The sequence below is a fragment of the Onthophagus taurus genome, unplaced genomic scaffold, assembly GCF_036711975.1.
Source record: "Onthophagus taurus isolate NC unplaced genomic scaffold, IU_Otau_3.0 ScKx7SY_16, whole genome shotgun sequence".
NCBI classification, from domain to species: Eukaryota; Metazoa; Arthropoda; class Insecta; order Coleoptera; family Scarabaeidae; genus Onthophagus; species Onthophagus taurus.
Window position 1 is genome coordinate 3,073,070 of NW_027248941.1, and position 27,074 is coordinate 3,100,143.

The 27,074-nt window shown below is 31.4% G+C and overlaps 6 protein-coding genes across 10 annotated transcripts; 2 read left to right on the forward strand and 4 right to left on the reverse strand.

The window, feature by feature from the left end:
* Positions 1-614: 614 nt before the first annotated feature.
* On the reverse strand, positions 615-8,085 carry LOC111414110 (clavesin-2-like). Its single transcript, XM_023045293.2, has 4 exons — positions 6,779-8,085; positions 6,447-6,725; positions 6,150-6,394; positions 615-6,101 (listed from the first exon to the last, which is right to left on the reverse strand). Exons 1-4 carry the CDS (start codon positions 6,921-6,923, stop codon positions 5,841-5,843), a joined length of 930 nt encoding a protein of 309 aa, XP_022901061.2. The 5' UTR covers positions 6,924-8,085; the 3' UTR covers positions 615-5,840.
* Positions 8,086-8,229: 144 nt separating this feature from the next.
* LOC111414102 (defective transmitter release) lies at positions 8,230-19,587 on the reverse strand. Its single transcript, XM_071201063.1, has 6 exons — positions 19,481-19,587; positions 19,176-19,425; positions 17,714-19,119; positions 10,965-11,631; positions 10,847-10,911; positions 8,230-10,793 (listed from the first exon to the last, which is right to left on the reverse strand). Exons 1-6 carry the CDS (start codon positions 19,585-19,587, stop codon positions 8,390-8,392), a joined length of 4,899 nt encoding a protein of 1,632 aa, XP_071057164.1. The 3' UTR covers positions 8,230-8,389.
* Positions 12,573-13,945, forward strand: LOC111414108 (regulator of microtubule dynamics protein 3-like). The gene is made up of 2 exons (XM_023045291.2): positions 12,573-12,772; positions 12,890-13,945. The coding sequence occupies exons 1-2, from the start codon at positions 12,573-12,575 to the stop codon at positions 13,752-13,754; spliced, it is 1,065 nt and encodes a 354-aa protein (XP_022901059.1). The 3' UTR covers positions 13,755-13,945.
* LOC111414080 (cytochrome P450 4d8-like) lies at positions 14,043-15,745 on the reverse strand. Of its 2 annotated transcripts, XM_071201109.1 has the most exons (4): positions 15,376-15,745; positions 14,654-15,174; positions 14,281-14,603; positions 14,043-14,220 (listed from the first exon to the last, which is right to left on the reverse strand). In XM_071201109.1, exons 1-4 carry the CDS (start codon positions 15,743-15,745, stop codon positions 14,043-14,045), a joined length of 1,392 nt encoding a protein of 463 aa, XP_071057210.1. The 2 variants fall into 2 exon arrangements, with proteins under 2 accessions (XP_071057210.1, XP_071057209.1); XM_071201108.1 differs by having other exon boundaries at positions 14,043-14,603.
* On the forward strand, positions 15,998-20,676 carry LOC111414106 (cytochrome P450 4d8-like). Of its 2 annotated transcripts, XM_071201107.1 has the most exons (5): positions 15,998-16,160; positions 16,208-16,957; positions 17,010-19,877; positions 20,039-20,197; positions 20,341-20,676. In XM_071201107.1, exons 1-3 carry the CDS (start codon positions 15,998-16,000, stop codon positions 17,588-17,590), a joined length of 1,494 nt encoding a protein of 497 aa, XP_071057208.1. In that variant the 3' UTR covers positions 17,591-19,877; positions 20,039-20,197; positions 20,341-20,676. The 2 variants fall into 2 exon arrangements, with proteins under 2 accessions (XP_071057208.1, XP_022901057.2); XM_023045289.2 differs by having other exon boundaries at positions 20,039-20,676.
* Positions 20,677-22,405: 1,729 nt separating this feature from the next.
* LOC111414116 (phosphatidylinositol transfer protein vib) lies at positions 22,406-26,918 on the reverse strand. Of its 3 annotated transcripts, XM_071201111.1 has the most exons (7): positions 26,611-26,918; positions 26,328-26,358; positions 25,024-25,287; positions 24,579-24,656; positions 24,274-24,504; positions 23,396-23,628; positions 22,406-23,215 (listed from the first exon to the last, which is right to left on the reverse strand). In XM_071201111.1, exons 1-6 carry the CDS (start codon positions 26,625-26,627, stop codon positions 23,431-23,433), a joined length of 819 nt encoding a protein of 272 aa, XP_071057212.1. In that variant the 5' UTR covers positions 26,628-26,918; the 3' UTR covers positions 22,406-23,215; positions 23,396-23,430. The 3 variants fall into 3 exon arrangements, with proteins under 3 accessions (XP_071057212.1, XP_022901070.1, XP_022901071.1); XM_023045302.2 differs by having other exon boundaries at positions 23,149-23,628; XM_023045303.2 differs by lacking the exon at positions 24,579-24,656 and adding an exon at positions 24,767-24,844 and having other exon boundaries at positions 23,149-23,628.
* Positions 26,919-27,074: the final 156 nt, after the last annotated feature.

Consider the following 27,074-nt stretch of genomic DNA (forward strand, 5'->3'; position numbering starts at 1 on the left):
TAACACCGAATCTTAGAAATGTAATTCACGTTAAATGTAAGAAACCTTCTTTGGTGTTGAAAAGTTACCGGAGATTTTGATGAGCAATGAGACACCATAATTCACAAACCGCGACAGTCAAGCAGTGTTTGTATGGATACAATGACATTAATAAAACTTTTCCCATAATTGTCATTAGTTTGCCGATACAGCTACACTGGGCAAGGCAATAGCTTAAGTATTTAAAAAAACAAAGTCTTCTTTATAGAATGAATATGTTAATTAGAAGCCGAGGCAGTAGCTTGAGTATTTAAACAAAGCAAACTCCTTTTTACAGAATAAATATGCTATTTATAAGCCGAAGCAGCTATGCTGCCAAGGTAGTGGTTTAAATAATTACAAAGCAATATATTAAGAGGATAACCTATTAGCAAAAACAACGAATACCATTTTATTCAGCCATCGTTTAACATTTTTGTATGTTTGTTACATCAAAATTTCTATTTTTTTATATAGTTTTTAGTGATGCATTTAGTTTTTTCAAAAAATGTCGCGTAACGTTTCTAAAATCACGTTTTAAAAAATTTTTAAAAACGGAATGCATCACGAGGTAGTGGAATGTAAAGTAAATCATATTTAAAGAGTTCAATTTTTTTATTAAATGCAGCAAATTTAAATAAAATGGGTTTAAAACGTGTAGTCCGTTTTGATTGCTTGTGGAGTATAAATACGGCAACATCGCAAATATTGCTCCGTCCCAAACATTGCCCGAGACATAGTGGAGCTCGGTATTCTCAGTAACCGAGACGTCGGCGTAGTGTCTCCCAAGAAAAACAAACCTGAAGCGATTAATATTTTCGGATAGATCAAAAAATTTGTATATCATTAATTTAAATTTAAACATTTAATTTACGTAGAATGCAAAACAATGTCTAAATGTGGCAATACATTTTTAATAATGAGAATATTTGCACAATTATCTGATCATCTACTATTAGATTAATTATTAAAATAAATACAAAATAAAAATATAAAGAAGCACCAAAGGTATATTTTAAAATAAATAATTCAATATAAATAATAAAAAAATATATTAACTCATAAAAAACTAAAAATTTTCTTAATAACAATTTTTAAATTTTTTCAAATATTTTCTGATATAAGGGTACTAAAATTTTACATCATCGTAAAGAGAAAAACAATCTCTATCAAATGAGCCTAACGAAAGGGTACATTGTCAATTAAAAAAATTCAAGTGTTATTCATTGCTCATTTGTTTTCTGAAATATAAACAATTGAATGCTGTCTTATTATGGCAAATAAAATATTAAACAACTTTTGTATAAAATGTTTTTTTATAAAGTCAACATTTACCGAGATATATACCATATTCCATAAATAATGGGCACCCTATATAAAAATATATGGTGTTTCTGTAAGTGGTGGCATAATTTCAACCACATATACTGCTAGAGCAAAAATTATGACAGCTAGTCTAAACATTTTTAATCTTTAAATACAGGTTGATTTATTAGCTCACCATCAAACTTTGACATATGATAGCTAATCCAATTACCAAAAAAAAATGTTAATGAACATATATCCTATTTCAATTATTTACGAAATTATAACACTTTAAAGTTCTCTGTAGCGAATTTATTAATAGTCAGTAAAATCAAACATTCAACAAAAACAAAGTTGTCATTGTAATATATCAGTTTGCTGTAAGGTTTAATTATTACATACAAGAAGAAACTCAAAATGTACGCTTATAGCACTGAAGAGTATGCTGATATAATTTTCATGTATTTTTTTGCAATTGAAACGGTCGACAATCAGTATCAGAATATCAAGAAAGATTTCCACAGCGTCATTTGCCATATTATTCAGTTTTTAGCGATTCTTTCAGAAGACTTTGAGAAACAGGTAATCCTATTCGACCGCATGTAGTTAATGTAGCGGACGAAGAAGCTGTAATTAATGCTGTCATTGATAATCCTTCCATCAGCACTCGAAGAATAGCACACAACATACATGTAAGCCAACATTTTGCATGGCGCGTATTGAATCGACAAGTCCTTCATCCGTATCGTAAACAGAACGTTCAAGCTCTACAGCCAGGAGATAATCAGCAACGGTTAGCATTTTGTGTATGGTTATTGTAGTAACATGCCCAAAATAATGACTTCATTTCAAATGATCGCTGGACAGATGAATCATGTTTTACACGAGATGGTATAAATAATTACCATAATGAACATATCTGGGCATTACAAAATCTGCATGCGATTAGACCAAGGAAATTTCAACAACGTTTCAGCATCAACGTTTGGGGTGGATTATTTAACAACAATTTACTAGGTTTGCATGTACTTGATGGACGTTTGAACGCTGTAAACTACAGATTTTTTGAACAACACACTTTTTGATTTACTTGAAGATATACCTCTTAATGTATGTAATTCAAAATATGTGGTACCAGCACGATGATGCCCCCCTAATCGCGGAAGAATAGTTGTCGAGTGGTTAGATCAATATTTTCCAAACAAGTGGATTGGTAATGGTCCATTTGCTTGGCCACCTAGATCCCCCGACCTTAATCCATTGGATTTCTACTTATTGGGTCATATGATACAAATTGTGTATCAAGTGGAAATTAACACACGAAAACAGTCATTAAACAGAATACAAATGGCTGCTACTGGAACAAGAAATCAACCAGACATTTTAATTCGGCTGAAGAACTCTTTAATTCGTCATTGTGAAGCATGTATTCCTTCTTCAGAAGGAGTCTATTTTGAACAATATTTGTAATATTTATGTGTTTTAAAAATAATGTAGCAGTTAATTATGATATAAAAATGAAAACTTTAAAGTGTTATAATTTCGTAATTAATTAAAATAGGACATATGTTCATTAACATTTTTTTTTGTAATTGGATTAGCTATCATATGTCAAAGTTTGATGGTGAGCTGATAAATCACCCTGTATAAATCAATAAATGGCTAAGGTATAGATTATCTGTAATAATTTCAATGATTTGTCATATACTGATAAAATTTGGTATACTGTGCAATTTTATAATGAGGAATCTGATAAGATCGGCATCCACCAACATCCCTTTTCGTGAAAATATATAATTTTAACTAACAATTGATAATAATAAAATACTAGCAATAACAGCTATGTTCCAAAAAGCGGCCCCGACTCGTATTCAAATGCATTCAACTAAGAATAAAATCAACGTCGCTGATTGTCGGGGAATTACCCGACAATCGGACAGTCCTAGTCGCCATCGGCCTGGCGCGCCAGCCCGATCGAGTACACATGGAGCGGTGTTGCCGCATTAAGCGTGTTCACGAGGGAATCTCGTTTCGAATTTTTCGCCAGCTAGGTAGGCCTCTTAAGGTTTCTTTCTAAATTGATGTTGTATAGAAGCCGAGGCAGCCGTGCATCTTTGATTTTATAACTAAATATTAGTGTATTTCCAAATCACCAAGGTGTTACTAAGCATCCGCAATAATGACATTAACACAATTTTTACAATTACAAATGTCATTAATTTGTCGAAGCAGCTATAGTTCATTTTTTTTCTATAATACCTGTCAAATTTTTGTAAAGTTGGCAAAATTAACAGGGAGTTTTGTTTTATCATGTTTTGAAGTAAATATGTCACATTGACGTTTGAGCTTTCGTTATTCAAAAAGAAAAGGTGCATAAAAAGTGTTGTGGGGTGTTTATTTGCCATTTACTTACCTAGAAAAGGTATTTTATTCTATTTAATTACTTTGTAGCACGTTTTTATAACAAATATGTACTTCGTCAAAATCGTATTTATCTAAAAATTTATTAGTATTTTAACCTCAACTAATTAGTTACTGACAATGTTACTAAAAATCATGAAAACAACATAAATTTTATAAGGGTCCTAGATAATACCAACAGAAACCCTAAATAATTTACATTGACAAGTATTACATGGTGTGCAATCTCACTACTATAAAAATGTAGACCCAGGTTTTAGTACCCTCACAATCCATTGGATGTCGTTGTAGACTGAATTTGTAGCAATCTGCATTATCTACACAAACAAAGCGCTTGTAACCATAGAAAAATTTATATGTCACGTCAAACCCGTCAAACTCAAAGGTGACAGCAAACGTCACATTTTTGTTTTGTCGTTTGGTGTGATAACTGGTGATAACCCAGTGTATATTCTTTCTTACTTTCCTTTGGCTTAGTGTTTTATATCCTTTAGTTAAGTGTTTAAATAAGTTAGGGCCACATTTACCACCTCTTCATAAGTTTATCCGATAGATAAATTGGCGCTCTTAAATGAGAGCAATATACATATATTATATTTAAAATTATGAATTTTATCTTGGAAAAACTATAAATTCATATTTTTTTGCATTTATTTGTAAAATGTACTTGACCTCTTCAAAATAAAGTATTAGTATAAACCGGTATAGAAATACCTACAGGTGCCCATTATGTATGGAATGTAGTATACAGCGTGTCCCGTATCTTCCGCATCAGAGCATTATACGGTTGTAGAATACATTATTCTGAAGCGATCTTTCTAATAAAATTTTTTCGAAATGTTTATAATAACCGCACGGGAACTGTTTAACGACGACCAATAACGGACAACTTTGATTCATCGAAAAAGTTTATTTCTCTTTCCATGACGAATTTATTGGTGAGTACACGTGGGAAACGAGTTATCATCGGCGTAGCGGACCGGCCGAGGGTGGCACCGATTACCTGAGTCTGATTTGCGATCTGCTGATTGGACGAAAAACAGTTCCTTTAAACAGTTCCCGTGCGGTTTATAAACATTTCGAAAAAATTTTATTAGAAAGATCGCTTCAGAATAATGTATCCTACAACCGTATAATGCTCTGATGCGGAAGATACGGGACACGCTGTATATCTTGGTAGGTATCAACTTTATAAAAAAACATTTTATACAAAAGTTGTTTAATATTTTATTTGCCATAAGACAGCATTCAATTGTTTTTATTTCAGAAAACAAATGAGCAACGAATAACACTTGAAGTTTTTTAAATGGCAATGTACCCTTTCGTTAGGCTCATTTGATAGAGATTTTTTTTCTCTTTACGATGACGTAAAATTTTAGTACCCTTATATCAGAAAATTTTTGAAACAAATGTAATAATTGTTTATTAAGAAAATTTAAGTAATAACTTTATCGTCAAGTACCTCGAATTATTGGAGATGTACACTAATTTTTCGTTTATTTGTTTTATTTTGTATGTAAATTTAATTTACAGTAATAATTCGAGGTACTTGACGATCTCGGATATCTAGATTAATGTTATTGATTAATTTTTATTAATAAACAATTTTTCCATTTTTCTCAAACATTTTCAGATGTAAGGATACAAAAATTTTACGCCATCGTAAAGAGAAAAATAATCTCTATCAAATGAGCCTAAAGAAAGAATACATTGCTATTTATAAAAATTTAAGTATTATTCTTTACTCATTTGTTTTCTGAATTAAAAACAATTGACTGCAGTCTTATTATGGCAAATAAAATATTAAACAAGTTTTATATAAAATGTTTTTCTATAAAGTTGATACCTACAAAGATATATACTATATTCCATACATAATGGGCACCCTGTATATTTAAATTTTGCGCTTTAACCTAATTAGTTCCCTCACAATCCCCTTGGGAGCGCTCAATGTACCAAAAAATAGTGGGGAGATGACCTTCTATATACATAATATATATAAATTTTTCTATGAAGTATTATAGAAAAGAAACGAACTATATGCTAGTGAGGCATTAGCATTTGAGACTTTATTAGAGATTCATTTTATGTAACTTTTAATCTAATTGCAACTGGCGAAAACTTCCATTCGCACCGAACCCAGCCGAACAATCCAAATGAACCTTATTTTTCGGAATTTCCCCGCAAAGATGTAAATTTTTAATTTTCTCCTGAACCTCCCCGTTTTGTGTATAAAAATGTTCCCAATTTTTCGCCCAATCCTCGACACTTTTCCCCGAAGTCCCATTTAATTCAATCGGAAGATCATCACTGGGAATAAATTTCTTTAAATCATCGATACCATTATGAATAATAATCTTAAAAAAATTAATTAATATTTGAATTATTAAATTTAATTAACCTACCCTATTTCGTATTTTCTCCGAACAAATCGATTTAAGAAGAACGATGAATGATTTAGCAGCCGATGGGACGTTAATGCAATGAATTTGCTTAATTATAGCAGGAAGGCAATTGACTGTTAAGTTCATAAAACGTCTTTCAACTGCGAAATCTAATTTCGTCGCCAATTGAAAAGTAAAACAGTCGAAATTAAGGACAAAAACGAAACTAGTTCCTACGTTTAATCCCAAATGAAGAAACCATTCAACTAAAACAAATTAAAAATTGATTTGATTCTTTTACGAATAAGAAAATCTTACCCAAATCAATAACGTATTTTTGTCTCGATTTGTAATCGAAATTGCTTTGTTCTCGAGTTCCCCACAAATAAAAAATCCTGCTTAAATCGGAAGTTAAATCCGGAGAGATTACAAAAATTCTAGAAATATCATCCCGCTCAAAACGCTCCTTTTCGATTTTAAACTCCGGTTTTAAATGATTCAGAGAATGTTTCGTTATTATATAAGATTCAAATTTCGATTTAGCCTTTTCAAAATCGTACTTACAAAGCCTTATAAAATTCTCAATAAAACACACCTCTAAAAATTAATTCAAAATTGTTAAAGAATTTAATTCGTAATTTAATCCTTACCAAGATCTTGCGGTAAATGATTTTCGCTTTTGATCCATTCCTTAAACAACTCGACGTATTTATTTAATTTTTCGCGATTGTCCTTAAACGCGATCGCAATTTTTTCTAAATCTTCCTCGTTTACTTTACTCACAGGCGAAGACATGGTAAAAAGTGCGATTCTAAACTTGAATAAAAGTCTAATTCGATTTTATTGAGCATTTATTGACGAAATCGCATTAACATTCGATGAATTTTAAATACTGTCCAACTAATGTTTGAACAATTTAAGTAATCGCGTTATCTAAAGTCTAAACCAATTATCCTCAATTTACTGCAAGAAAACAAATTGTGTGCAAACGTGAATTAAAAAGAATTATAGGGGATTTTAGTTACTATGTTAAATATTTCATTTCTTTGAATTAATTGATTTGTTTCTGTTGAAAATAAATGGAATGAAGAGGAGTAGGGTAAAAAGTTGAGAAATAAATATAATAAGATAAAGAGAGATCAATCTGACTAATAAATTAATCTTCTCGAATTAAATTGGGAAAAGTTAGGATAGTATTGTTTACAAATATCAATCGACTCTAAAAAAAAATTGAGGAATGTTAAGATAAGTCAGTTTCCTTTTGCACTCAGAATATGATTTTTTCTTCAAACGTCATTAAATGACAACTTTGTTGACGTGTTTACTCGCGGTAGAAGTAAGTCATTTTTGCATAACAACGGTTGCTAAGATCAACATAGCAAAAAAGTACTTCAGCGTTATGGCGCTAAAGTAAATTTCACTTTAGCGCCATAACGCTGAAAAACATTTCACTTTAGCGCCGTATTATTTGAAACGTTTGAAGAAAAAATACTATAGTTCGTTTTTTTTCTATAATACTTGTCAATGTAAATTTTTTAGGGTTTCTGTTGGTATTATTTAGGGGTTTTCCTGATTTTTAGTAACATTTTCAGTAACTAAATAGTTGAGGTTAAAATACTAATACATTTTTAGATAAATACGATTTTAACGAATTACATATTTGTTGTAAAAACGTGCTACAAAGTACTTAAATAAAACAAAACACCTTTTCTAGGTAAATAAATGGCAAATAAACATCCCACAACATTTTTATGCATCTTTTCTTTTTAAATAACGAAAGCTCAACCGTCAATGTGACATATTTATTTTAAAAGATGATAAAACAAAACTCCCTATTAATTTTGCCAACTTTACAACAATTTGGCAGGTATTATAGAAAAAAAATGAACTAGGTTTTATTCGGAAGAGAAGCAGTTTCGTTTGTGGCTGGTCCGTCACAAACTGTCTGACACGCCACAATTTTAACGGCTCATCTGTTATTAATCCGTTATTACACGACAGAACACGCCGTAAAAAACACTGCTTCTCTTCCATATAAAACAATGTACTATTAATGCGTAGTAGAGGACTTTAGTGTCGAATCGAACTAAAAAGACCCCAATTCTCTCAATATTTTTATTTAATAATAAGATCTAAAATGCTTCTACTAAAGAGTTCTAAAAGTCAAATCCCCAACCATCGGGATCCCAAATTTCAAATTCTAAAAAATTAGAAGTTTTAAATTTAGGATTCCGATTTAAATCAATTATATCAATTCCTAATCATTCTTCATTTTCTTGGTTATTAGTCGCTAATTGCATCTCTAAAGTACAAGAAACATTTCTTTCAACCACAACTATTCCACATTTTGTATTTTCATCTTCATTTTTATCTTCATTTATATCTTTATTCTCACCATTAATTTCATTATCAATTTCATCTTCAACCATTTCCTCCTCAATCTTTTTCACTAAATCATCAACATATTCTTCCTCTAAATTTCCATCTCCATCATTTGTAACATCATCATTTTCCTTATTATTCTCATCTTTAAACACCTCCTTATTTCTTGCATATTTATATCCTCCCCCAATTCTTATCTCATTAATTATATTGCCAACTTTTTCTTCTTCTTTTTTATCAATACATTTTTTAACATTTTTTTCACTATCATCATCATCACCATCATTCTCATCATCGTTTAAAAACTTTTCAATATAACTATTTTTAACATGTTCCTTCTTCTCCTCATCATTCTCCCCCTCTTTTTCTTGGCTCTTAACGTATTCGTTCCAATACTCGTTATAAGTCTGTATTAATAGATCGTATTTTCGATCGAAAACGCTTGTAAGTTCCTCAACTTGCCGATTAAAAGCTCTCATATCCTCCCGTAAATTTGAGATGTTATTTGAAGCTTTTATCGACAAAATTTCTTCTTTCTTATCTTCCTCAACGTTTTCAACTTCAACGTTAACCCCGGCTACGTGTTGAAAAACGGGGAAATTTTTCGATAATTGTAACGAATTAGAAATTGTTGTTTCCTCGTTTGGATCAATATGTTCTCTACGATCAATCATTCGAATATATTTATGAGCAGCCTCGGCTAATTTCGATGGTTGTTTTAATTTTCGAACCTTTTCTTCTTCATCAAACTTCCTCTCCATCTTATCGAGAACTAATTCGTAAGTATCGATCGAATCTAAACGGAGACTTTGGGTTGAATTCGGTATTGAGCGATCAATCGGTTTTAAAATTACCCTGTTTTCAGTGTTTATAGGCAAATTCCATTTTAATAATTCTTTTACGTCGTTTAATGATTGCTCTTTTTGGATACCCATTAAAATTTCTCGTCCGGATTCTTCAATATTTTCAATTTTTACATTTTTATCAATAATATCTTGTTCGGCTTCTTTAAATTTCGTGTTTCTACATTCAATCTCAATTCCTTTATCCAAATCTTCGTAATAAAATTCATTCTCTTCGGAATCACTCGAAGATGAAGTTGATGATGATGATGATGAAGATGATGAGAATAAATTTTCATCTTTTGGAGCGTAAATTTCTACTAAAGAACGTTGATCGATTTCTTCCACTTTTTTGAGCTCTTCGACAACTTGTTTTAATTCTTCGTCTTTTTTTAGTTTCTCTTCAAACATTTTTTTCTCTTTTTTTAATTCTTTTTTAGATTTAATTTCAGGATTTTCAACAATTTCTTCATCAGAATCTTTTGAATCATTAATTTCTTTTGATTCTTCAATTTCTTCTTTTCCAAAAGTCCAAAAAAACGATTCAGACTCAAGCTCACCTTGAAGCATCTTCGCAAGCGCTTTAATTTTTTCAACATCCTCTTTCTTTTCTTCAATTATCTCATTATCTTTTTGATTTTCCTCAATTTCTTCTGGACTTTTCTCAATTTCAACATCTCCTTCATTATTTTCATCGATTTCTTTGTTATTATCATCATATTCTTCTTGAAGAATTTTCGCAATCCCTTTATAATTAATATTATCATCAATATTATCATCGACATTTTCTATCAATTTTATCTCCTTTTCCGCATCACCTTTCTCATCATTCTCATCTTTATTATTTTCATCTTGCCTAACATTTTCTTCCTCGGTATTAATTTCAACAATTAATTTTTTTTTCTCTTTGCGACTTCTCCTCGTTCCTTTTGGTTCAAAATCAAAGATTCTTTCGCGATATTCAATATATTCATCGGGATCTGGTTGGTGTTCCCTCATAAAATCATCACTTTCTGATGTTGTTGATGATGATGCAGACAAAGACAATTCTTCTTCATCTTCTGATTCACTAAATATCATTGCAGCTTGATTAATTTTAATTTCTTCCGGATTATTTTCAATGTTTTGGATTACTTGAGGTTCTGAATCAACACTTTTCTCTTCTTGACTTTCATTTTCTTTTTCTGGGTGATTTTCTGCAACGTTATTCTCTTCTTCATCTTGATTTGGAACAATTTCTGATAATGTATCAGCTTCGCTTTCTGAATCATGAACTGAAGTGCCCATCCCACTGTCTAAATGAGCAGCAGCAGCTGCAGCTTCTTGCCTCCTTTCATCTCGCATTCTAACTAAAGCGTTTACACTGTCCATGATTCGTTGGCGTTCTCTTTGTATCCAACGTTGTCTTTCAGCGCTTTCTTCCGTAATCCCACCTCTTTCCCTTAAAATAAAATACCTTTATAATATAGTATAACTAATTATAATTTAACTTACCATGCTTCTGCGCACGCTCTATCCCGTGGAAAAACTGGGCGATCATCTAAATAACGAAGATCTTTCTAAAAAGAAATCAAATAAATCGAATAAAATCCCCAAAACGATTAATATTTACACAAGTTATTATCATAGTTTTCCGATACGAAGGTATTTTTCGCACAACGGGATTCCCCATCATATTCAACACTCTCAAACTCTTCATATTCCCCAAAACTTTCACAATCAAAGGATCTTCAATGTGATTGTTGGAAACGTCCAGCACGGAAACCTCGTCTAAAAGCTCCAAATGTTCCACATCTTCCAAATGTTCCAAATAATTATTCGCCAAATTCAAAGAGTGCAACGTTTTGATGCTATCCAAGTTTTCAATTCTTCTAACTTGGTTATGAGACAGATTTAGAGTGTCCAAAAAGACGAGATGTCCCACGTTTTCGATTTTCCGTATTAAGTTGTAATGCAGAAACAAACTTCTCAACTCCGTTTGATTATCTAATCCGGATATTTTTAATAACCCGTTATTTTCTAGCCATAAACATCTCAATCCTGTGTATTCCTCTAAATTTTCGATTTCACTGAAGCCTTTAAAATGTAAATAAAGGACATCGTTTAGGTAGGGCGTTGCGTAAAGTTTATTTTCTTTGCAATGTTTTTTAATGAATTCTTTCGTCATTCTTGGTCCTTTACAAAATTTCGCTATCGCTGATTCTTCTTTTTGGGCGTTTGGATCCGTTTGGGGAGTTTCAACTACCAAAGACATCTTTTCCTTTAATTTTATCTTTATGGAATTGGCAGATTATATGTTTATTTATTGATCAAACAAGATTTATTGACAAATTTGTTTTAATGGGTTGCTTGGAAATTCGAATTTTTTTCTTTTTAAAGTTGGTATCTAAAAAAATATAGTTAAAATATTAATCATTTTAATAGAATTTATTATTTCGGTTATAAGAAGTTATGTTTTTTTTTCCAACGATCTGGCAACGTCGCTCGCTTCGTTTCTCGAGCAGCGGAGCAAACGACATTGCCAGATCGTTGGTTTTTTTAGAGGTTATGTACTACCAACTTAAATAATTCTTTTGTATTAAAATTTTTATACGTTGGCATAAAAAACAAACAACTTTAAACATAACCTATAACCTATAGAAAAAAATATTAAGCGGCTTTACCTTATTATAAAATATCACAATTTTTTACCAAACTTTCGCTCTCTATATTCACTTGATTTCTTTAAGTTTTAAATCGGTTTAAAATCATTTTTGTAGAGCATTTTTAAAACAACTCTTGATAAAACTTAGCTTGATTAAATTCATCTTCAAAATAATTTGTTTTTATTTACGTTGCTATGGTATACTAAGGATACTAAGTTTGTATTCAAGACAAAGTAGCACCGTTTCAGTTCACGTTATTCTATTAATTTATTATTATTTTTTAACTCATTTCTATATTTATTTCTAATTCAATTTTAATATTTTTAACGAATTTCAATTATTTTATTTTATTTTAATTCGAATTAAAATAACCACATGAAGTTGGCAACAATTTTAACGATTATAACCTATAAAACTAAAAACGTCAAAGTTGGTTCTACTTGCTCTATTAACCCATTTGAATTAATGTAAATCGCGAAAAGACCCTCAAAGAAGAACAAATTAAGTATAAAAGATCACCACGAACGTTTTAGATAACCACAAAAAAAATTAATTTTAAGGAATTTTTTATAAAAATGTCCTCAACGCCTAATCAACTTTATATTATCGGAGCTGGTTTAGTGGGCATAATGGGGGCTGTTAGTATAATATTGTACGAGCATTTCCGCCAGGAAAGACGTAGTAGAGCTATGGCTCAAAATTTAAATAGAATTGATGCACAAATTACGAATATGAGGGAAGAATTGGAACGGATGAGGAAATCGCAAAAAGCTAAGTAAGCATTAAATGACTTGAATCGAACTAATTTACCAAAAATAATCATGAATTTATTAATTAAATATTTTTTGAAATGTCAAAAAACAAACATAACCTCAAATTAATTTTTTTATAGAAGAAATCATTTTTCAACAAAACCAACCATTTCTTCTGCAAAATCTTATACAATCTCAGACACTGAGGATTATAAATCGCCATCAGATACTTCTGATCAAGAATTTTTTGATATTTCTGATGAAGAAGTTGATGGATTAGTGCGTGAACCAAAGGAATTAACACTAATTGACATCGATAAAAGATTAGGAACAGATGATACTGAAATAATCCTCGAAACACTAACTATTTTAGATAATTTATGTGGAAAATATCCTAACGATCCCCAATTTTGGTATCGTCTAGCTAAATGTTGTCATGCCGCTGCCGTTCATTCGGTTCAACCTCAAACAAAACGAGAAAACATCTCAAAAGGTGTTAATGCTTGTAATAGAGCTTTAAATTTTGAACCGAATAACCCAGAGGTGCATAAATTGTACGCGATTTTAGTGGGGTTAAGATCTGATTTTGAACCAACCAAACAAAGAATCGCGGATGGATTTTTATTTAAACAACACGTTGATATCGCGATTAAATTAAACCCAACGGATGCTTCGTTACATCACATGTTGGGGAGGTTTAAATACGAAATAGCCGGGTTAAAGTGGTTTGAAAGAAAAGTAGCGACCGCTTTATTTGGAGAACCTCCAAATGGGACTTACGATGAAGCCTTAAATTGTTTTTTAGAGGCCGAGAGATTAACATCGAGTGATTGGAAAGAGAATAAAATGTATATAGGGAAGTGTTATATCGCTTTAGGGGATATTCATAGAGGTATCGATTGGTTGCAACAAGCTATTGATATAGTTTCTGGGTCTCAAATGGAAGAGTTAAGTTTAAATTCGGAAATTGGGAGATTATTGAATCAATATAATGTTTATAGATGAGGGAGTTATTGTTTTAATTAACTTAAATTTGGTGCTTCGTTTCGGGATGGACTAGTTTTAATAATTTTATGGAATTAGAAAGTGCTAAAAAGGTTTTATTAAAGTGTTAAATAGATGTTTTTCTAATTTGTTTCTTATTTAATGTTTTAAATTTTATTACAATTTTTTGGTATAAAAATATTGACACATAACCTCCTATTATTTTTTTTTTATTTAGTAATTCTTCAACATAACCTATAAATATAAAATTTAGAGTTGGGTATTAAGCTATTATTTTAAACTTATTAATTAATTTCGTTTCTCTAATTTAATTTTAACCCCGTTTTTAGATATAATAGTAACTTGAACGGAACGTTGCAATTGGTGTCCAATGGAAACAAGCTTATAATTCAACAATAACTTGCATAAACAAGTCTTTAAAGCCAACATAGCATATTTCGCACCAATACAACTTCTTGGGCCACAACTAAAAGGAATATAAACGTTACTTTTTGCTTTATCGAATCGTTCGGGGATTGTCTTATACGGTTCCGGATAAATTTGTGGGTCGTTGTGAAGCGCTTGAACTGGAATTACAACTGTCAATCCTTTCGGGAGAGTTAATTCGCCCCATTTAACTTCTTCGCCTAATTTCCGGGGTAATACTCCAGTCACGGTGTAGATTCGCATCGATTCTTTAAGAAATGAGTCTAAATATTTGAGCTTTTTGAGTAAATTTGAGGTTAGTTCTTGATTAATGTTAGGACTTAAAACGTTTTTGATTTCGTTGTAGGCCTTTTCTTGCATCTCCGGATGGTTAGCGAAGTTAAAAATGGTGTAAGATAATGTTAAAGCTGTCGTTTCAAAACTCTACAAAGAAAAAATAATTTATGGAGTTTATTTCGAGGTTATGTTTTTACTGTGAAAAGAGTCGTGTAGATTTCGTCAAAAACATCTCTTAAACTCCACCTTTTATTGACTAATTCTTTAAGCATTAAGTTTAACGTGGTTTTTGGAGATTCTTCATGAAGTGTTGAGATTTTTTCCTCAATTATCTCCAAAGCGAATTTGTCCATGAAACGGATTAATTGTTTTTCTCGCCGATAATTGTTTGTAAAATAGTAAGTGAAATCGAAATATTCCAAAGGATTAATAACTCTGTTTGAGATAATTTTTATTAAATCTTCCAATTTCTCCATATAAATTGAGGTTAAGTTGTGTTTCGGGGACGATTTTATCCCCAACAAAGTCTCCAAAGCTTGTCGGAAAGACCACAATTTTGCTTTTGACACTAATTCGCATGAATCGTCTTTTAAGTATTCTTTTAAATCATCAACGAATCGATTTGATTCGATGTTGAAGGTTTTTAAATAATTTGATTCTAATAGGTTGTAATGAAACGATGGGGTTAGGACTTTTCGGTGATTTCTCCAAGTATTTTCTTAAATTAAAAGTTATAATGATTTGATTCTTATTGAAATTAAAAAGTGCTTCAAAATGAGTTCAAACTTAACATCTATTTTTCGCATTTTGAGGTTATGTCATAAAATTAAAGTGAGGTTATCTCGGGTGTTTTTTGAGATCTCATCGAGTTTGAGCTCATTTTAAAGGATTTTTTTATTTCCTAACATTGTTTGATTACCATTTGCGGCGATTAACCCATTTTTCCCGATTCGCTTCAAAAATTTGATTATGTTGGGTTTGTTGGTGTGCTTATGCGATGATAAAACGGCCTCAATCAAATCTTTATCGCAAGAGAATAGAATCGGCTCGAATCCGAGCATCGCCCAAAACGATTTTCCGCAAATTTTCGGGTATTTTATTAATAAATCGTTGTAAATGCCTTCTTGATTACTTGCGATGTTGGGAGAGATTTTGGGTACATTTTTTAACCGATTTTTGGTTTTAAAGTAGATGTAGTAGTAGTAAATAATAATAATTAATAGGGGGGTGATTAAAATTGAGATGAAATAGGTTACGTTGAGTGTCTGAGAAAGTATCGGAGAGCACATTTTCGTTTTAACTAGAAAGGTTGAATTGAATTAGTAAGGTTGTTGATAACCTTGGGGAAAACATGGGAATTGAGTTTATTTTTTGCCAACAAATAAGTAATTAGTTTCCGATACCATGTCACCTATTTTGACGCCAATTTTAATTGGGATATTTTCCAATTAACGTAATTAATAATAATTGCTCCATTTTTAATCACTTTATAAAATAGGTTCCTCGTTTAATTTGTGGCACTTTAATTAATTCCTCTCGGAATGGATTTATTTCCTTTGCTTCTTTTATTCATCTCAATTCTCTTCATTTCCCTCGTTTATTATTACTGGAATTATTTTTGGATCAAATCGAAGCTAAAAAATGTACCCTTCGTGCATCAAATCCCCATTTTCGGGAGCATGCTCGTTTACAAGAACACTTTAGGTAAGTTTGAACCAGAAAATCAAACGAAATTAAGCTTAACCTTTTAGATTTATACCGAAATTTGGTAACTTACCCGAAAATTTACGGAAAAACCTATGGCGTCATGTGCGGCCCAATCCCCGTTATATTCACCTCCGATTTAAACTTGTTAGAAATGATTTTATCATCCCCAAAGCACATCAACAAACCCTCTTTTTACAAAATAATCAAAAAATTGGGTGGAAATGGTTTGATCGCAGCCAACGGGGAGACCTGGAAGTCTCAAAGGAAACTTTTAACCCCAACGTTTCACTTCAAAATCCTCGAGAAGTTCCTAAAAATCTTTAACAAACACTCCGAGGCTTTCATAAACGATTTAAAAAAAGAAACGGTCAAAAAAGAATCAAATTTACCCCCGATAACCGCAATGTGGGCCCTAAATCAGTTAACAGAGACCGTAATGGGGCTAAAATCCGAAGAAAACGAAGCGAATAATCGCATGTATTTGGAAGAAGGGAAAAAGCTTCTTTTAATCGTAACAAACAGGTTAATTAATCCTTTAGAATACTTCGATTTAACTTATTATTTCACGCGGAATTATTGGAGGGCGGAAAACGCGATGAATAAGCTGGATAATTACATCTTAGAAACGATTCGGAAGAAAAATAATGAGATGGGGGATAGTTACGAGATGGTTACGATCGATGGGAAGAAACAAAAAATCGTTTCGTTAGATCTACTAATGGAGACGTCTAAACAAAACTTCGAGATGAGCGAATACGTCTTAAAAGACCAAGTACATACCTTAATGTTTGCAGGTATTATTAATTAACCACCAAAATCAAATCAATTTCACAATTTACTTATTAGGTTATGACACAACTGCAGCCACCGTTGCTTACGCCCTTTACAACTTAGCGGAGCACCCAGAAATCCAACAAAAAGTTTACGAAGAAATCCGCTCAGTCTTAGATAACGACCCCACCACAGAAATAACGTTACCTTTATTGCAAAAAATGAAATACTTAGAAATGTTTATTAAAGAATCAATGCGGAGATACACTCACGTTCCTATAATCGGGCGAGAATTAGGCGAAGACGTCCATTGGAACGGAACAACCCTCCCGAAAGGTTTAGTAATAGTCCCGGCTTTAATCAGCATCCACATGGAACCAGAAAATTACCCAAATCCGGAAGAATTCATCCCCGAACGTTTCTCGCCCGAAAACATACGCGAAAGACACCCGTACTCTTTCATCCCGTTTAGTGCGGGCCCAAGGAATTGCATCGGGCAAAAATACGCAATGTTCGCAATCAAAGTGGTGTTAGCGAAATTAATTTTAAAGTACCAATTCGTTTCCGTCAATCACCAATTGGTATTGTCGGCGGAAATTGCGTTAATCTCTAAAACGGGGGTTAAAATTGCGATTAAAGAACGAAAGGATAAGTGAGGTTAATAAATTAAAACTTTGAGGTTAGTTTTTTTTTAGCTTTCGCTTTTCAATAATAGATGGCGCTATTTTCTTTTAATAAACGACTTCAAGTTTTTAAATAGTTTTATTAATTAAAAATGCATTTCAGGTCTACATCGACACGAACTTTCATGTACAACCCGACAATTCGGGTTTAAAAGTGCGAAATCTTTCAATCCCTCCTCTGTAACTCTCGTAAACGTCACATCAAGTAATTCCAAATCCAAGTGGGCCAAACTCTCCAACGTTTTATCCGTAATTCGTTTAAATCCGCGCAAAGAAATCATTTTTAATCCAACTTGCCGTTTGGTTGGGGCGCCGAATCGATTCACCATCGCGTCGACTAAAACGTACAACTCCCGCGGTTTAGCGTCTTGATTATCCTTTCGTTTACCTACGTTTTCGGTGTCATCAGAGTCGGAATTTTTTCTTTTACGTTTTAAATTCGAACTACCGTCGTTTTGATTGTTATTAGATGATTCTCCAGGATTATTATTATCGTTTAAGAAAAATACGAATTCTTCGCAGCTATGTAGCGGAGGGTTTAAATCGGAATTTTCAAACATAGCCATTTCGTAGTGGTTCCGCGGTTCTCGGTGGTGAATCCAGGTATAAAAGTGGTTATTAATGTTCGCTTCGGAGTTGATATCAACGTTTGGTGGGGGGGTTTTGGTATTTGTTGGGCGGGGTAACGATAATAAATGATTAATTCGCGTGGTGCTCGAAGTGGCTTTTTCGATTTCTTGGTGGATTACTTCTTCAATTCGGAGCATCCCGCGCTTTTTTAAACTTTTCATTTTATTTGTAGGACCTTTATTTTTCATTAAATTGTCCGTCGTTTTATTTTTATTTTCACATTGGCATTTTTTGTAGGGGTGTTCATATAATACACTTTTATATGATAAAGTTTCATCTTTAAAAGGCTCAGTGAATCGGTAAACTAAAGTTCCATCGTCGGAAACCGCATCAAAATTTCCTTTTTTGCAATAAATGATGTTCCCGAAATAATATTGAATCGTTCGTTGTTCAAACATCATGATATCATCATATTGGGCTAAATACGAATATTTTTTGGGGGTATCTCCGTTGGTTATTTCCAATTCTCTTCGTGCTTTTTCTAAGTAAAAGCTTGTTAAGTAATTTTCGAAATAAATTTCGCGCAAATGAGGTTTTGTGTAAAGCACTCGCAACACTTGGTCCCCTAACCCTGAAAAGCGACAATCCAAAACTCGTAATTTATTAAAACCAAATCTCCCCGCTAAACTTATATAAGCCATATCAGTATCGCACATTCTTTTGCACTTATACAATGATAAATATTCGAGAGATTCGTATTTACTCATATGAACTAACATTATCGATTCTAACCAAAAACAATGATCCAAAATAACGACTTTTAAATTAACCATTCTTTCATTACTTCGTTCAAAAAATAATCTTCCTTTAATAATAAAAGTTTTTTTTAAACTTAATTCTAATAAAGTATCAGGAAAATCCCTCAATTTAACCTAAAAAAAAAATTCATCACATAACCTTACTTTTCATTAATTCTAATTAATCGTACATTTTCGCCATTAATCTTCTGATTTTCCAATGCTAAAACGGTTAAAATCGTTGGACGTAAATAAGTTTCGAATTGCGGGGGTAGAACTTCCATAAATCTTTCCTCGGCGCATAATCGTACATCTTTCGTTGCTTCTCCGATGTGATCGAAGGCGAATTTAATTTTTTCCTCGCAATGCGGGGCGTCTCTCAATTCAACGCGTTTCCATAAATTCCTCGATCGGATTAAATAATTAAATCGGAGACAAGTTCTGTTGTAGGATTAAAAATTGAAGTTGAGGTTATGTCGGTGTTTTCGCTACTTACTTATTTATTTGCCACAAGTCGGTTGCGCTTAAGTATTTTAACACTTCTAATAACTCGTAGTCGTTTAAATCTAGGATATTCGTTTCGTCATCTAGCTCTAAATCCATTTTATTAATGCGATAAAACTTAGTTTAGTTTGGGATATTGCTGTCAAAATTGTTTGGGTTAATTTTTTTTGTAAGAGGGGGATAAGATGAAGAGGGACATCTATTGGTGAGGAGTTACTTTAAAATTGATAAAACGTAACCTCACAAATAACATGTTTATTGTATCTTAAAATCTTTATTTAGCACCAAAACATTAAAAATATGATTTATCTCTGATATTTGCGGACGTCTCTTCGATATATATACATATATTTTCAGAAATTGTTACGGAGGAATAAAAACACTTTAAGGTAGTTGATAATATTATATTAACACTGTTTAAGAATTTTCGAAGACATCGACCGGCCCCCGTCAGTTTGTGGTGAAATTGTAAAAAATAACAATCCAATTTATAGTTGTTATAATAGTTCAACCACTATTAATAATTTACATTTTAAATTTGATATTTTAGATCTGGTTACATCTTTATAAAAAATAATAATAATCTATGGAAACAATATATACATACAACGTTATTGGAAGGAGATGAGGAAGGGAAGAAGTTGGTGGCTAGGTTCCGTTGTGGAAACGAGGAGAGAGCTAACAGATACTGGATGGCCGATGAGGAGAGGTGGTGTAGGCTATGCAGGGAGGAATGGGAAACGTTGGAACTGTCTTATGTTCATTAATTAAAACACTACCGTTTTATTATACTATCTAACTTTTTATTAAGCATCATTCAGCGTCCATTACATCTTACTATTCTTTTTACAGTATCGTCTTTATCGACCTTACTACTAACGCCATCTACCTAACACCGTATACAACAGGAACATATGTTGAATGGGTGCAGTAAGTTGAGGGAGGAGGAGTTGGACCAAGGGCAGATCTTAGGAGAGGGGGGAGAGGGGAACCGATGGATGAGAATGGTTGTGGGGTTAAGGAGACAAAGGGAAGGATGAGGGGATGATTGGGCCGAGGAGCCAAGGGTATGGAAATGGAGGAAGAGGGTAGAGGGTGAAAATAATATACTAATAATATATATATTAGAATGTATTAAGGGGATAAAAATTGTAAATATTAAAAACAATAAAATGCTTATAAAATATATACAGTATATTAAACTAATAACTAGATCTAAAAAGTATCATAATAAAATTAGATAAGGCCACAAATATTCCCCCCTCTGTAGCATGCTGTGCACACGGCATGTAGAAACAAGATCCTGTTGCTAAACAAAATCAATTATTATTATATTATTCAGTCATTAAAAATTATTATATATTTCATCCAACGAAAGTTCTTCAAGCAGGTTCATTCATTCAATATATTTACATTTATATTGTGGACATTATTCCCCACAAGGAGATATAATTAATTATTCAGGAGGAAAACGTTCGTTTACTTCCTCGGTTTGATGTGCTCCTAATACAAAATCGAAAATTTCGTTTTCGAGGCGGTAAAATTATGATTTGTATTAGGATCGCATAATACCGAGGAGGTATTTATCAAAGTATCAGGAGGTATAATTATTTGAGCGGGAAACGATCATTTACCTCCTCGCTTTGATGTACTCCTAATACAAAATCCAACTTTTCGATTTCGAGGAGGTAAAATTACTATTTGTATCAGGATCGCATAACACCGAGGAGGTATTCCTCAAAGTATCAGGAGGTATAATTATTTGAGCGGGAAACGATCGTTTACCTCCTCGCTTTGATGTACTCCTAATACAAAATCCAACTTTTCGATTTCGAGGAGGTAAAATTACTATTTGTATCAGGATCGCATAATACCGAGGAGGTATTTCTCAAAGTATCAGGAGGTATAATTATTTGAGCGGGAAACGATCGTTTACCTCCTCGCTTTGATGTACTCCTAATACAAAATCCAACTTTTCGATTTCGAGGAGGTAAAATTACTATTTGTATCAGGATCGCATAATACCGAGGAGGTATTTCTCAAAGTATCAGGAGGTATAATTATTTGAGCGGGAAACAATCGTTTACCTCCTCGCTTTGATGTACTCCTAATACAAAATCCAACTTTTCGCTTTCGAAGAGGTAAAAATTACGATCTGTATCAGGATCGCATAACACCGAGGAGGTATTTCTCAAAATATTAGGAGGTATAATTTTAGGCGAGTTATCCAGCGACATCTACAATTCAGTAGCTCAACTAACAGTAAAGAAGGAAAAGAAATCTTTTTTTCTAATAAAAATTTCGAGGAGGTAAAATTACTATTTGTATCAGGATCGCATAATACCGAGGAGGTATTTCTCAAAGTATCAGGAGGTATAATTATTTGAGCGGGAAACAATCGTTTACCTCCTCGCTTTGATGTACTCCTAATACAAAATCCAACTTTTCGCTTTCGAAGAGGTAAAAATTACGATCTGTATCAGGATCGCATAACACCGAGGAGGTATTTCTCAAAATATTAGGAGGTATAATTTTAGGCGAGTTATCCAGCGACATCTACAATTCAGTAGCTCAACTAACAGTAAAGAAGGAAAAGAAATCTTTTTTTCTAATAAAAATGGAGTTATTCGATAATAGATGTCTAGTGAACAGATAAGCCTTAGATGTCTTAAAATCCTCGCTCTTCGAGCTCGGTTTCAACCTGGCATCTGCGGTTGTAATAAATATCATAACATTTCTCGGTATGTTAATAGCTATAATTTAATATTTTCTGCTGAAAATAGGCAACCAAACATACATAGTCGTATATTGTGTAGCTGATTGAAATGCGGGATTTTTTTTTGATGAGCGGGAATAAGGTAAAGAGAGATCATCTATTGGTGAGGGGCTAAAGTTTAAAATTAGAAATTGATAAAAATAAGCTCAACGAATTTCTAAGTTTATTTCTTTTTTCACTTAAATAACATTTTCTGCATCTTAAAATCTTTATTTACGGTTATTTGAAGTAGAACTTTTCTTTTTTTAGTTTAAAATACACATTTACAAGGAATTATTTATAATTAATTCTTTTTACAATATTGAATTTGTTTTCTTCTATTTTTATACAAATCTAAAACACTGGGATTAAGCCGAAATAAAAAAATTAAGGGATAAAAAGATTTTTAATTAGTACCATTTAATTTTTGGAATGGTTTTAATATCATTTTTAAGAGAAAATTTATGGCAAGACAACCTCTTTTATCATTTAAGTTGAAACCCCCTAAACACCCTGTATAAGACGTTATTCATAAATTTTTTTTTTTTGGAACATTTTTCCACACACCAAAGTTTTTATAAATTGACTTCAACCTTTTCATTTAATTTTTTTGATACAATTTTCACCTATTTAAGTTAATTACTTCAACTACGAAAAAATCATTAACATTCTTTAAGTAATTTTCATTTTAATTATTATTATTTTTATAGTCTCTAAAGTGACGGAAAAAATACACTTTTTGACTAGATGTATTTCACTTTTTATTATTTATTATTATTATTACCATTTATTTCTTCAAAAATCGTTCTTGAAATGGTTAATTTTTTTATAAATTTATTGTGCTATCTTTCTATTTCAAAATTAATTTCTTTTTAAATGCAACATTGAGAAATAATTAAAAGAGAAACTTGGTAACCTTTTATCATCATTGTAAACTTTTTTTTATAAATTATTTAATTAATACAAATTAACCTAAAAAAATGTAAGAAAAAATATTTAAGAAACAAATTTAAGAAAAAAAATGTTTAAAAAAACTTATTAAAAAAGTACATAACAATTAATAATAATTTTAAACGTTAAATACTCCAGTTTTTTTAAATTATTTTTTTTTGTGAAAGAAAAGAGCTTAGTAACCAATTTAAATTAATTTACCTTTTTATCTCTTTTCTTTTTGTTTAAATTTAATTTTAATCGGAATCGGCGCGCATTCCGCGCACTTCACCTTTTTGGCGCAACTTTTCCAACTCTTCCTTTGTTTTATCTTCGATTGCTCGAATATCCTCCATCGTTAAACCGTGCCATTTATCCATCCAACAAACCACTTGTCTATGGAAATTCGTAAACAGCCTGCGCTCCGATTTTTGAATAAAAGTTTCCACTCGATTCTATAAAAAAAATAATAATTAACATTAAAATTTCAAATTAAAAAAAAAAATTGTAGGTTAAGTATTAAATTTGAATGACGTTTGAGGTTATAATAAAAAAATTAAAGATGACAATTATAATTAATGACGTTTAAGCGAATTTAGGTTATGTCACTTATGTTTAGGTTAAAAATACCATTATAAACATCAAAAAACTTGATTTAAATCACTGTTCCTATGTATGCCGATATATATTTTGTTGTATTTGGGGGGCGACAGGCGCGCCGAGTTCGCTTTTTAACTAAATCATTTCTTTAACTCATTCTTTTCATTAATGACTATATTTGTGTTGGTACATTTCCTTACTAACTTTATGATTTCATCACCATTTTTATAACAATATAAAATTAATTCCCCGTATCTTACACGTTTCTTGATAACCAATTGCTTAGTATAACGAAAAATTTTATCTTTAAATTGATTATAAACTTAAATATTAACGAGAAATTGTTTGTGGAAATTTGACGTTTCCATACGCTTTATTTTTTGATCGCCATCTATCGGATTAGCACCGAATTAATTTAAATTAAGCATAAATTTTACCGCCACCTACTAATTTGAAGCTAACAAAAAAGAGAGTAAGGTTAAAATTAAAAATGTACTCACTTGTAATCCGAACCATTTAAATTCTACCGTAACTAATTTATAGCAAGTCATAACGGGGTTAACTTTATCTTTCCAATCGGGAGTATCCAAAGGTCCGCGTCCAGTCTTCACCGATTTATAAGTTTTCGGATCTTCATCGGCTTTGTAATCATTGGATGTAATCGGATCATTCGCTATATCGATGTACACCACTTCCCGTTGTTTTAGTTTTTCCCCAGTTAATTCATGGACCTAAACCAAAAGGAACCAATTATAATTGAACAATAAAAAACATGTTTTCTTAACGTTTATTTTTTTCCACTTACGTTTTCTTGATGCCCTTTATCCGGACAATGCATACTTTCGATACATATTACAAAGTTATCTTTCATATAACCAGGGTTCTTTTCGATGAATGAATTTGTTTTAAAGTTGAGATGTAAGTAGTTGTGATGTAAATAGTTGTCGGTGTGGAAATAATGAAAAAAGAAAAAAAATTAATTTAATAACTTACATTTTCTGTTTGACCTCTATCGCTTTCATGGACTGATTCAATGGTTATGGTGAAATTACCTTTCATATACGGAGGGTTCTAAATGAACAATAAATATTATAAAGGTAATCGTTTTTTAATGTTTATAACCCCGAGGAGATCTAACCTCAAAATAATTTTTTTATGAAATGACACTTTTATAGTTATGCCATCTATTAGATTTTTTCCCAACTACATTAAATTTATTATTTAATTATTATTTTTAGTTTACTTCTTACCGATATAACAGTCTTGCAATACGGATAAGCGTTCCACGCCTCTTCATGTATCTCCAAACTTCCTTTCGGTGCTAATAATCGGATGAATGCAGGTACTTTGCTCGCCAAATGATAAATTTTATAAGTATATTGCCCCGCATTGTATTTCCCCCCCAAAAGGGGGTAATTGGTGAATGGTTCGTTCTTCAAAACTTCGATACCTTCACCTCCACCCGTATTATCCTTAGAAGCTTCCGCAACACTGTATAATTGAGCCACTTGATACTAAAATTAAGAAATTAAATATATGGGCGAATAAATAAAAATAAACGAGCAAAAAAGGTAAAATTTATGTTAGACAAAATTGAAAAGGAAGTGAAGTTAATGATTGAGTTTTACTTGACTTTGGACGCACTTAAAATTAACCTTGGGGATGGCATTAATTATTTACGTGCGTTAAAGCACCTGTTTATATCTGTAATTTTATTATTTCATAAAAGTAATTTAATGTAATTAGGTTAAGAATGAAATTATTTTTGATTTGCGCTAACTTCACGCCGAAAAAATTCAGTTCATTTTGGATTAAAATTGGTGTCTAATTTCATGTTGTTCGATGCCATAAATTAAATGACAATTTCTTTAAATTGTTTAAAAAATAAAAATTAAGTTGTTAAATTAATTGATAATTGTTAAAATTAAACAAGCACGTGTACTTTTTAAGTAATTAGACTTTGTACTTGAAAAAAAAAATAATAAAAGTGTTGGTTGACATTGATTCATTTTTTGCAGATTTAATTTTTTTATAAGAATTGTGTAAAAAATCGACGTAATCTTTGATTATTTCGCTTTATAATGGTTTATCTAACTTTAAAATCCAATTACTCTTCAATAAATAAACACTTAATCTTGGTTTTTTGACGATAAGAAATCTATAAAAAGCTCTATAAAAGGTTTTAAATTTTTTGTTTAATTTTGATTTATTTAATTATTTCGTTGTAAATTAATTAAAATAATTAGATTTTTAATATAAATAATTTAAAAATAAAAAAAAAGTGTTGCCAACCTCAAATAATAAAAAAAATTAAAAAATTAATAAATATTCTTTTTTGTTTAAAGAGGATTACATGAAATTGTGGCAATCTTATCAATAAAATAAAAATAAAAATTGTTATCGTATCATTCCCCATTTACAAGCATCAGATTAAAATAGTTAAAATCAATTGTAATTTGTCAAATCATCAAATTAAAAAAAAAATTTAAGATATCATTAACAATGACTTTATTTCTTTCGAAATGGATTTTATTAAATTAAGAGTAAAACTTACCTCTTCAACGGTCAAGGGAAGAGTTACACGGCTGCAAAATGAAATGAAGGTTACAAAATTTTTTTTATTAGGTTAGGTTTTTTTTCTCCCCAAAATCACGCCTCCACGTCTACAAAAACGCAAATATCGATTCGATTTTTCGGTTTATTAACGTTTAATCTGCCGAACTAAAAAGGTTTCGAATCGGAGTGGAGAAAAAAAACCTTGAATCCTCACTTTTAGGGCGAATTGAATGAATCGAACAACGTTTAATTCGTGTACTTAACCTAAAATTTGTACTCACTATTCTTTAATTAACATCTTGTTGGCAGTAAATACGCACTATTTAACATGTGAATATGTAAGCCGTTTGTTGAACGACCAGCGGACGCGGCAACGTTTAGTGATTCACTATTGTAAGAAAACGATTGAAGTGGTAAAATATGGGACTCACTAAGCGCATGTGCGCTGACGTAATCGACTGACGTCGATATTCGCAACTTTTCCGAACGTTTTCACAGGTTTTCAATACAAAATAATCATTTTTGTTAATTTGAAGATTATTAAGAACATCACTTTTTGACGTTTCATCACTTTTTTATTACCAACTTCATATTAATTGTCACTTTCATATTTATTAGTTTAAATTTTTAAAAATTATTTAATAATTAATTTACTTCATTAATTAAAATCCTCAACTTATAAACAATTTAAAAAATAAATTAAATTTATTAATTTAATTAAGCGACATCTCTCATCAATTTTTAT

What these genes read in the sequence shown, in the direction of transcription:
- LOC111414110 (XM_023045293.2), bottom strand. Translation starts at nt 6,923, where the DNA reads ATGTCTTCGCCTGTGAGTAAAGTAAACGAGGAAGATTTAGAAAAAATT. An exon ending in TCATTTACCGCAAGATCTTG is followed by an intron (nt 6,726 to 6,778) that starts GTAAGGATTAAA and finishes ATTAATTTTTAG; the next exon opens with AGGTGTGTTTTATTGAGAAT. An exon ending in CGGAGAAAATACGAAATAGG is followed by an intron (nt 6,102 to 6,149) that starts GTAGGTTAATTA and finishes AATTTTTTTAAG; the next exon opens with ATTATTATTCATAATGGTAT.
- LOC111414108 (XM_023045291.2), top strand. Translation starts at nt 12,573, where the DNA reads ATGTCCTCAACGCCTAATCAACTTTATATTATCGGAGCTGGTTTAGTG. An exon ending in AGGAAATCGCAAAAAGCTAA is followed by an intron (nt 12,773 to 12,889) that starts GTAAGCATTAAA and finishes ATTTTTTTATAG; the next exon opens with AAGAAATCATTTTTCAACAA.
- LOC111414080 (XM_071201108.1), bottom strand. Translation starts at nt 15,745, where the DNA reads ATGTGCTCTCCGATACTTTCTCAGACACTCAACGTAACCTATTTCATC. An exon ending in TGGGTTAATCGCCGCAAATG is followed by an intron (nt 15,175 to 15,375) that starts GTAATCAAACAA and finishes TTTTAATTTAAG; the next exon opens with AAAATACTTGGAGAAATCAC. An exon ending in TCTACACGACTCTTTTCACA is followed by an intron (nt 14,604 to 14,653) that starts GTAAAAACATAA and finishes TTTTCTTTGTAG; the next exon opens with AGTTTTGAAACGACAGCTTT.
- LOC111414106 (XM_023045289.2), top strand. Translation starts at nt 15,998, where the DNA reads ATGGATTTATTTCCTTTGCTTCTTTTATTCATCTCAATTCTCTTCATT. An exon ending in CGTTTACAAGAACACTTTAG is followed by an intron (nt 16,161 to 16,207) that starts GTAAGTTTGAAC and finishes TTAACCTTTTAG; the next exon opens with ATTTATACCGAAATTTGGTA. An exon ending in ACATACCTTAATGTTTGCAG is followed by an intron (nt 16,958 to 17,009) that starts GTATTATTAATT and finishes TTTACTTATTAG; the next exon opens with GTTATGACACAACTGCAGCC.
- LOC111414102 (XM_071201063.1), bottom strand. Translation starts at nt 19,587, where the DNA reads ATGGATTTAGAGCTAGATGACGAAACGAATATCCTAGATTTAAACGAC. An exon ending in AGAAGATTAATGGCGAAAAT is followed by an intron (nt 19,120 to 19,175) that starts GTACGATTAATT and finishes TTTTTTTTTTAG; the next exon opens with GTTAAATTGAGGGATTTTCC. An exon ending in TGTCGATGTAGACCTGAAAT is followed by an intron (nt 11,632 to 17,713) that starts GCATTTTTAATT and finishes ATCTGCCAATTC; the next exon opens with CATAAAGATAAAATTAAAGG.
- LOC111414116 (XM_071201111.1), bottom strand. An exon ending in TTCCCTTGACCGTTGAAGAG is followed by an intron (nt 25,288 to 26,327) that starts GTAAGTTTTACT and finishes TCTTAATTTTAG; the next exon opens with TATCAAGTGGCTCAATTATA. An exon ending in ATTGCAAGACTGTTATATCG is followed by an intron (nt 24,657 to 25,023) that starts GTAAGAAGTAAA and finishes TTCATCGAAAAG; the next exon opens with AACCCTGGTTATATGAAAGA.